The sequence below is a fragment of the Frieseomelitta varia genome, unplaced genomic scaffold (genome assembly GCF_011392965.1).
Source record: "Frieseomelitta varia isolate USP_RPSP 00005682 unplaced genomic scaffold, Fvar_1.2 scaffold_253, whole genome shotgun sequence".
Classification (NCBI taxonomy): domain Eukaryota; kingdom Metazoa; phylum Arthropoda; class Insecta; order Hymenoptera; family Apidae; genus Frieseomelitta; species Frieseomelitta varia.
Window position 1 is genome coordinate 213,595 of NW_025109983.1, and position 10,963 is coordinate 224,557.

Sequence of the window (10,963 nt, forward strand, 5' to 3'; positions counted from 1 at the left end):
CACAACACAATACAATGTAAATATAATTGTATTTCTTATATATTATCCGGTTAAAATGATCAATTAGGCACATTTTAGTGGCCTGGATATTTTTGCTATCTGAAGAACGAAGATTAACTATTGGAATTCCTAAAAGTGTATTATACATGTTCATTTATGCTTAATTAACGTATTAACACTCGTATCTTGAAGTAAATACACATTCAAACAGTAATCACTATTTTAGAAAAAGGAATCGTAATGTTTTTCTTCCATTCGCAGAAATAGTAAAATAGTAAAAAATTCTATTGAGAATTTTTTTTTTTTATTCCCCTACATTTGCATACGCGTGTCTTTATCACAATACTGCGTTGTTTTTACACTGAGTTCACATTCTAAGTAAACTCATTCATATAAGATTGGTATGTATACTTTCGATAAATAATTATTAAAATAGTGATCATATAATAAATAATTAACGTAGCTATACGCCCATGGTGGCCATACGTGCCAAACATGCTCGATGTCTGTGACTGGCCTTATTCAATTGAATTCCTAAACATATTCTACCAGCATCACGTGCCATCAAAATTAAAATAGTGTCTCATGAATGCGCAGTTCTAAATATACTCACACACACATTCACACTACCTAATTAATTATTTTATACGTCTACATGATTAACATTACGTGAATATAATTGTTTATTTTTAAGTTTCATCTTGTTTGTTTGTTTTTTTATTCAACGCAGAATATTTGTTTTTTCTCTTGCCTATAACGTAAGTCAGTCTAATCTTCTTTTGTATAAAACATCCCTAGAGAACTTCTTTTACTTTCGCTCTTGAAGATTCCTATTAAGCTGCTCCTTAATCTCACGTAAATTTCTTTGCGAACGGTTGCCGTAAACTTCGTCGCTAGACAACCAATCGCCGCCGTGGCAAATATTAAATTATAGAACAGTACAAGTTCAAAGTTACCAAGCCATTCGATACGACCAAAATCGCCGAGCAAATCAAAGTTTGTCATACCTGAAACAAATGATTCAACGATACATTACGAGTAAAAAATCAATGATAAACCTACTTCGTTCTAGTTCGCTTTCAATTGAAAACCACGGCTAAGAAACATAATAAGTCACATTTGGCATCTTACACAATATACAGAACAATTTTTAAATTTATTTGGTCTTGGGATTGCAGATTTATCGCACATGTCCTTTTGAAAGGACTTGTACCTTCGAATTCAATTCTCTTTTCAACAAAATCAACGAAAAGGGAGCTTATCATACTTTTCTTGCGTGATCTTTAATTGTCTTAAAATGAATAGATTTACCTAATATTCGAGATAACAGCGGCAACGCTGAGCTCAGTACAAGAAGGAGAGCGCAATTCGCAATAAGGTGTGTAAGTGGCGTGGAATGAAGTCGTGGTCGAAAGCTCTTAACACCAGGAAGTGTATACAGACCTATTGCACTCGTAGCAGCTAGATACAAAATTACTGCCACTTCAATTGTTGCTCCAATAGGACCTAGTTTTGACAACGAGCTGATGCCTAGAGTGAATTGCTAAACATTTATAAAACGTGTTCATCGTTTTTTTATTAAATCAATCCGATGTAAAAGTTTCGTTCGTTTGTTCTGATTTATATTTAACTTGCATACTAACCCTTGTGCTCAAAGGCAACGCTTTAATACCAATAAGCAGCTCTAGTGTGTTTTGAACTGCTAATAGAGCTGTGGCAGTGGAAAGTACAAGTAGCGCCAGCATGGCTAAAGGGTACAGCAAAGTCCTGCGAACCCACCAGGTCCGCCTTTGCCGATCCAAAGTACCCCTGCGTTTCTGAATATCTTCCAAACGCTGGGCCAGTCCGCGCTGAAGAGCACCGTTTCTCAAGCACATCAAGCTCGGACTTGTGTTCAGAAACTCATCATCTTCGAACACCAAACCGCAAGCTGGTATCGACATAGGCACTGGCGAAACGTACGATTTTCCCGTTGCTTTCGCGTGTTGCAGTCTATATATGTAATAATGCTTTTATGAAGTGATTATAGGCATGTTCATGAATTTGTGGACGGTGGAAACAGTAATCGATAACTGACCTTCTACGAATACAGTCCTCCTCTAGTCTGTACGCAAAAAACTCTTCGTCTAAATTTTTTAGGAACTGCGGTTTTACCAGAAATGAGCCAACTACTCCGAACAATCGTACAAATCCCATTGGTGTACATACTGTAAATTTCGATTTAGTCACATATTTAAACTCTTAAAAGTATCGTTTCATTTGTTTTATAATTAAATCGTAATTTTACTTTTTATCATGCATTGACATTTTTATGATTTTAAAAAATAAGATAAACTTTTTACAAGAATAAATATAGATCGCTGTTTGAATTTATATAAAGATAGCAATTAATTGATTTATGTCACTATGATTATCAGTCGAATTAACAACAATGATTATTTCACTATATAATTTTGTTATAATTATTTAGTCATACTTACATAATAACATAACAACTCCAACAAAAGAAACGCAAGAGTAAAGGAAAGGTAAATAGTAAGTCGATAAATCTGAAATAATAAAGATAGTGGTAATCTTTGTAAATGCACCTTGAACTTGAAACACTCCAAACTTACTGAGCAATGTATGAAGGCTGGACTTTTGATGATCAATGAGCGCTGATAAAATATATGTCATTCCTAATACGAGTGTTCCTAATAGGCAAAGAACCGTCACAGTTTCGTAGACTCTAGCCATTACACCCTACAATTAAAAAATGTTTTTTAATTTTATTTTTATTTTTTTTAAAGCATTCAAAATATCACGCGATTAATCCCTTGGTTTTACCTTTTTATAGCCAACGAATCCTTCTGACTCCGTGAACAAGTATGCGAACGGTAAAAATACGAAGAGAGATAAATTTGAAAAGAGAAACACATGATTCCATAGACCTAATTGTAAATAACAATAATTATAAATAATTGCAATTATCTCGTACAAAAGATATGACAACTATTCCTTTTTCCAGATATTTAAAGATTTAGAAGGAAGGAAAACAATACAAAATAATAACGTTTAAGAGAAATATAAAATAATCAATAAGAAATATCACAAATACACATATTTTAATAATTTTAATCATGTAACAACGATTTTGACGCTGAATGACCGTTCCATAGCGTTATTTTGAATATCTAGAAAAAGGATCTCCCACTGTTACTTCTCTGAATACTTGAGGGACTAATGAAACAAACAGTGGGGAGGTCTGATTTTTATGAATGGCTCATACACGCATGTATGTACGTACCTTGGATGAGTGAACTGTTGAGCCACTTGACATAATAACTGTTCGGGTATAAAATCAGCACTTCGTTGCTTGCAATCGAAACAGGAAGCAGCAAGGTTGCTCCAACGGAAACCGTCAGGGCAACGGTACATAACCAAAGGCTGGTCCTGTACACCGTAGCCTCATCTTCGTCCACAGAAAAATAATCCTCGCGGTCTTTTCGGCGAAATTTCGCGATCAACGCGTAGCTCGAAACGTAAAGAACCAAAAATAAAAGGAAGAATATCTGAAACAGTCACAAAATGTCTTTTTTTCGCACTTTTATACTTTCTTTATATATGTGTGTGTGTGTGTGTGTGTGTGTGTGTGTGTTTGAAAAAATTTGGAAACTAATATTTTAGTTAATAAATTCGATTTATCAATAAATGTATGTATGTATATATGTAGAGTCGTTCTTAATAAACAATATGCCACGTGTCTTTAACATAGAAGATATTCGATTATTTATAAAAAAAATAAATTCCAAAGAATCAGCTTTATACGACTACGGCTAAGAATGTTTGTACTCATGAATGTGTGTTTTTGATAGTGTTTCATCATTTGTTACATTTGACATCGTATCCAACAGAGAAATGATTACGATAATAATCACACAATGTACATTGTGAAGCAATACTAGATGCGAAGAGCAAGAATAACGATGAAAAATGTCCGTGATAACGTCCTACACACCGATGTAAAAAATCAGTCTTAAAACATGCAAAACTAAAAATAAATGCCAGGATCAATTGCAGCTTTAGAAGTGTAACTGTGACGAAACGTTACGTTGAATATGATTAATGACGTCAATATTAATACTAAACCTACCACGACCGGTCATTTGACCAGTTTTGACGATTTAGTAATAGATCAGTTTAGTAGACCAATATTTTTTTTATAATAGTAGTCTGTCGAAGACACAATTCGGAAACTAATATAAAGTTGTTACAAAAGGTAATGCAAGTATGGCGTGACTTTAGCCGAAAACGTATGTTACATCAAATGATACGTAATCTCAAGCAATTGTCGATAATCGTGACGTGGATTTACATGCGAAGGAAAAATGATCCGATATGTTTATTTTTCCCGATATGTTTATTTTTAATATGCCTTGATCTTTGTCACCGTTTTATTTACTATGATTGAAAAAAAAAACCGTGGCAGGCTAAATATGTAGATATACCGTATTCATGTAATAAAAAATGCGGTTCACAAATAATGAGTAGAAACAACTTTGACCGGCCGTGGTAGGAATCACGGTAGATGTACCGTGTGTCGGTAGGTTCGGAGTCAAGTTACACGTACTTTACGCTTGTCGAAAGATCTCTTGCTCCTCGTAATTACGCGTCAGTAGAAATTCTGGATCATAGATAGAGATATTCATAAATCAATGGAATTTTACTAGGATATGTGACGCGATAAAAGTATCGAGTTAAAAATTGAATTTGTTGAATACGCGTTGTTTGCCAAACTCCTTTGCCATTTACTTCGAGTTACAGATATGATATAATGCATCAACAGCTGTCGCCCTAAATTTAAATATTCAACAAATTGTCGTCATGATTGCAACAATTTTACTGCAGTACTGACGATACTAGAAATGTAAACCTGTCGTTTTCGAGAGAACGATAGAACACTATCATTAGCTGAAACTTCCGGCATAACATACTTCCGTGTGCCTCACCTGATTATATCGAACGCTAGCATTAATTTTCCATTCTCTTTTTCCCTACCGTGTCCTATAACAAGTCGATGGCGTTTCTTTTTAAACGGTACACGAACAATGCACGTACAAATACAAACAGTAGTTATTGCAAGAGCGATATTGATTCAATGCCAATTATTAATCGAATATTGATAACTTATCGGCCATAGATTTGTCGATAAAAATGTTCAAACGTCCCAATCGATTTTACGTAATATTATTGATATTAAATTATTGTTGATAAATTTTTAGTTCTATTTACGAAAACATAAATATTATTTCATTGTAGTTCATTGCATATATACATATTTTGAAATTAATTGCGCTATTTAAATAAGAATTCATCCTAGTCTTGGAAAACAAATTTAATTATGAACAGAAATAAATTCTGAGTCTTTCAATAAAGGCTGAATAGATAAAAATGAATCTTTGTTCTTTTAAAGTATGTATGTATATCTTTTATAGCAGTATATCAAATGTAATGTTATCGACGCTCTTTTTGCTAGAACTATTATCATCTTATTATTCACTTTAAGGTATTGTTAGCTACTGTTTTTGGTGACTAAGTATCATGATCAGTACTAATTAACGTACTATTAACTTTATTAGGTACGATTAAGTTGGAAGAGAAACGAATGAGAAAACAACCACTAATTCTATAGTTCATTGCCCCTAACAAGAGAGTCATTTTTTCATTTATATTTTTGTACGTATTTATTTACTTTCATACTTATTTTCCAGGTTCTTACTTTTTGTCTTTTATGTTTTGTTTTCATATATCGCCGGAAATATAATATGTTATGTACTGTATATATCAGTTTGAACTGAACATGAGAAAAAACGAAAAAAAAGGCCTTTCTAAACGAAGAATGCTGGCGATATTTTTACTAGAAAAATTTCTATGCAATAGCTGCTATTAAAGCAGGTCTTTTTCTCACCGTTATTTGTCCGTTACTAGAAATGTAGAATGTACCTAGAAATGGCGAGAGGTAATACTTTCCAGAATGTCCCACAAATTTATGTGCATCTTGTACAGTCAGTAAAAAAGATATTGATTTCTACTATACATAGCGTAAACTTGCATGGATAAGCAGAAAAATTATATTATCAGGATGTGAAGTATAAAAAATATTACACTTTTCGTTTCTTAAAATATAATAAATATTTTCTTAACTATTATTGAAAGAAAACTCAAAAGAATAACTTCTCTTTCTTATTTTGCTTTCTTTTTTTAATTAAATTACACCATATTTTCCAATATTTTTTAAGAGATCTACGTTAAAATTTCAAAGCAATTTCTCGAATATTTTATCAAGAACATTAGGGAAAGCTTGCATCTTATCATGCACGTAATCGAAATGAGCTTAATGGAACAATAATAAAGACTAATATTCTAGGAAGTATAGGAGAAATCTATGCAACTATGTTCAAAGTGGACAAGATCGTTGAAGCAATTGAAGAAGCTGTATAGTTAGTTGGAAACCGCTTTTTGCGATTAACCAAGCTAGAAGGAAAAACCGGTCAGGGATCACAAGTATGTAATGCGTGGTCAACGACTCGGCGAGAAAGTATCGAGAAAGAATAAATCGCAAGGAGCACATTTTCACATTCCTTCGTGCACTGACTAATGATAATCAACCAGTTGTATGTATTGAACAAAAAGACGTAAAGTCAAGAGGAGATATACTGATGATACATCATAAACGCAATGCGTGTGATATTCATACATTTTTCGATACGATGTATATAAGGACTTGCTTATTTATACACAAACTGTTCCGAACTTAAACAAAGACTTAATCTACACATAAAGAGAAGAAGAAAAGTACATAAAATTCGACATTAAAGAGTTATGAAGAAATATTGTATACATGAAATATATAAGTAGCAATGCATTTTTCATTACGGTACAGAGATGGCGTCGTTGAGTATATGTTTTTTCTCATGACAATTTCGTATCCATTAATTGTAATAAAACACAATAATTAGAATGAAAAATAATTTTTAACTCCATCAAGCTTCGGTGAATAATAAAATTATTTAAGAATAAGAAGTTTCTGAGAATTTTGCTGAATTTCCATTCAATAAAAAATTACATTTTAATTTTCTGCTAATTTTCTCATTCTTAATTTATATTTTCTTTCTCGATACTTTCTCGCCGAGTCGTTGACCACGCATTACATACTTGTGATCCCTGCACTGGTTCTCCATGTGTGCGTTACTTCTGTTGAATAAATTTTTTGGTTTAAAGTTTTCATAAATAAAAATTAAATGGTAAAAAATTCATAGATACATTTTTGCTTCTAACTCTGTAACAAAGTGTTTCCCAACAAACTTTATATCGTATTTTTTCTTCCTTTTATGTATAGATCAAGCCCTTGCAGTTTGTCTGTTTAAGTTTGGAACACCCTGTACATATAACGGCCCACGAAAGTATTTAAACTTCACTTTGTGCATTATGTGTTATACAAAACATTTTAATGTAAACTTATTGCGAACATAGGTGTATAGGTTTAATATACAACATGAATAGCTATTTCTAGCATATAATACCTGTTAAATCCACTGAATATTAAAGATTACAAATATTTTTATAACCCTATATTTACTTGTTACATTTTTAGATCTATTTCAAGTTTTACTAATATAATAATGAAGAAAACCGAATCTCGTTAAAGTGTTAATGAAATTTTAACATTTTGTATAATTTTGTATAAAAAAATATATGACAAAGAAAAAGTTTCCATAAATGTTCATATACCAATAAACGAAATAAATTAAAATCTCATTCTATCTTTGTTACACAACCTGATATGCAAAACAGATCATCGAAAAACAGATGCATGCGTGATTAGTATCAACTATGGAAATTAGAAACAATTAAAATCCATTAATTTTCATGTAAATATATACGACAGTCTCAACATTAATAGTCAATTAAACATGGACACATGTAGTAGTATTTTTTAAAAAATTTATAAATATTGGATATACTAATTGGACAGAGAGGTCTTAGAGTTATATTTTTTACTTTTTACTGTCAACTATAATAGGCTATATATGCACATGCATCTGCAACTGCAGATTTCTTTGTTCCTTTTCTTTTCGCATTTTCATGCGAATTCCTTTTAACTTCGACATAAAAATAAAAATTCCAAGATAAGCATGCTAGAGTCATCACACTATCACTTTACTGTACGAAATGTTTGTTACATAAAATTAATAAATAACGCAATGTGTGTATTTAATTCTCACTTGTTATCTCACGTATAACGAAGAATCTATCTTTAATTTTATTTCTTCTACTTCTCGAATTCTACAAAACGCACAGTTACAAAGTGAGAACGAAAGAATTTCACTTAGATAAGGAAACAAATGATCAGGATTTATTGTATCGTTTCTAAAATTCAATTTCATACGTTGAAATATTGGTTAACAGAAAGAAACGTTGAATTTAATCGCGGGGAACGTGGCAATTGTCTATTTGCCAGGAACGTTGCAAGAAACTTCAAGAACCTACTATGTAGTCAATAAACAAGGCTCACTACGACTATAAACATCTGTTTGATTTTTACTCACGATATTCTCCCGTACTGTATTGTGAAATAATTGCTCTCTAATGTCCGCTTCATCTTCCATCTTCACCTGTTTGTCAGTGAATTCCTTTTGGCTGAACGTATCGTTGTCAGCAGCAATAACGACATTTTTTTTATACCGATAATCTTTTCCCGTAACACACCATGCCCAGATTTTCACGACTGACATAGGACGTACTCTCGTCTTGGGACAAGAGCTTCTGTTTTTTCTCTTTTTCCCCTATAAATTAAAAGCAGGAAACTACCATTGCCATCCCCCTGCGAAACGGATCACATTTCCTAACTCGTTGCTTCTCGTGCGACAATGAAATATACAATCACTGATCACCGATCCCCGAATGCAGTTGGCACTCTGGCAGTCTGGCAGCCTACTAAATACGGTGCGTCGTACCTTGTATCTGTTTTAATCGCACCCTGCCATCTAGACATGTGCTCTGGCCACACGCCACGCCAATACTCACGCTTACCGACTGTTTCCCAATTCCCTAGCTAACACTGAAATAAATAGAAAGAAAACGCTATATTTAATTCATATCGAATTACGTTATTAATAAAAATATAGCGTAATAAATTAGACGTAAATAATCAAATGTATAATAAATTCTTCGTCTCAATTTCCAAATAATCGCTGTTCAAAATCATTGTACTTTTTTATTGATGGAATATCGTCAATTCAATAATTCTCGGAGCAGACATGGCAACAGTGTCCATACTTTTTGATTTTAATTTTCATCACTAGTAGCGCTGCGACGCTACGACAGGATGTGACATGAAAATAACAAGGCACAAAAAAATACATTGCACGTTAGGTCTATTCATATACCTTGTCTATGTCCATAGTCATCGCCATCTTGCCGCAACTTGTAGCTAATACACATTTCGATGCTATAAATTGATCAATTTGCAACCTGCGTTATTCCAAAGAACAAGCAAAACATTACAATTTCAATGGCCTCTATCTCTACAACAGAATGTTTGGTAGTTGAATTGGCAATAAATTACATCAATAATGACTAAACTTTAAACATAGAACTTTGTTTGTCCAAAATTTAAGAACCTTGTCTCTTTAATCTAGGACAAATACATAATAAACAACAGAAAAAGGGCAAATGCAGTATCTTGACATTGTGAGTTTCTTCTTATGCTGGAGGAAATGGACAGATAAAGAAGCCAAGGCAACGGCTGCAAAAATAAATGCTCAACGTACACTTATTCATATACCAATTGCTACAAGTAATAAAATAAAAAAAATACAATCACAAGTTGAAAATAAATTCAAAACACAAACTAGAATAACAGGTGGCAATTATTTTCAACGTTACTGCAAAATATCCAACACATTTACAACAAAAAAATATCTAAACATGGATTGTATGGATTATTAACCAAAGAGTTGCTACATAATTTTGATGTATGACACGACATATCAAAAATGTATTTATTTTTGTAACAAGCTATTTTTTATATTTAAATTATATTAATTTTTCGTATTAATTCACATATTTATTTCTTGTATGTATGTATATGTTTCAGAACTACGTGTTATATAGTATGTAACAATATGTAGCTTACTGATACATAGTATGTAACATACTATGTAACATACAGGTTAAGCATAGACCTCAAGTTATTAAATAAAAAAAAATATTAATCAAATTTTCATTTATAAGAAAAAAAACTAATTAGGGATATTAATTTATGAAATTTTGCAGTTTGCATCTTTGTTTTTAGATTCTCAGCTGTTTTCTTATGTTCTATTTAAATCACAAACAAGTATAAAAACAAATTTTCCTCGTTATAAATCGATGTAGACATTTTTCAATAGACCGTTTGAGAAATATTTAGTTTTTCGTAAATTATTGAAAGTTTAGATCAAAATTCAGCGTAAATACTGACTTTAAAATGTACATCCAAAGAATGCAAAATTATTTGCTTGTGTAAATGTAAAGTCGTCGCTACATATGTACATACTTTGCACTTTGTTCAAATTCAAATAGACACCATTGCAAGTCTAAAATGTCGATGAAAAATTTTGAATTTGACTAACGTGGTAGTTCCAGTATTACTAGCGTGACGCGCGTAAAAAATTGCATTTATAACGTTGTAATAAATTACTGCATGCTAATAGTAAATATAAAACTCATACTAAAAAGAGTTAAAGTTATTTATGAGAAGATACATGTTTTTTCCATATAGTTTGATTCAAACTTGCAAAAATTACATCGTTGCAAGTCAAAAATTTCAATAAAAGATTTTGAATTTGACCAGTGTGGTAGTTCCAGTATAACTAACGCGACGCGCGTGGAACTTCGCATATTCTTTTATCAAAATGCGTTTGAAAATGTGTTGTTACAAAGT

The 10,963-nt window shown here is 32.1% G+C and overlaps 1 protein-coding gene and 1 long non-coding RNA gene across 2 annotated transcripts; one reads left to right on the forward strand and one right to left on the reverse strand.

The window, feature by feature from the left end:
* Positions 1–358: 358 nt before the first annotated feature.
* On the reverse strand, positions 359–8,990 carry LOC122528598 (protein Lilipod). Its single transcript, XM_043653905.1, has 9 exons — positions 8,589–8,990; positions 3,287–3,551; positions 2,827–2,930; positions 2,616–2,742; positions 2,481–2,549; positions 2,078–2,207; positions 1,644–1,992; positions 1,312–1,543; positions 359–1,007 (listed from the first exon to the last, which is right to left on the reverse strand). Exons 1-9 carry the CDS (start codon positions 8,772–8,774, stop codon positions 769–771), a joined length of 1,701 nt encoding a protein of 566 aa, XP_043509840.1. The 5' UTR covers positions 8,775–8,990; the 3' UTR covers positions 359–768.
* A 368-nt stretch (positions 8,991–9,358) lies between these two features.
* Positions 9,359–9,901, forward strand: LOC122528610. Its single transcript, XR_006306617.1, has 2 exons — positions 9,359–9,583; positions 9,681–9,901. It is a non-coding gene; the product is annotated as an uncharacterized LOC122528610 (long non-coding RNA).
* The last annotated feature ends 1,062 nt before the right edge of the window (positions 9,902–10,963 follow it).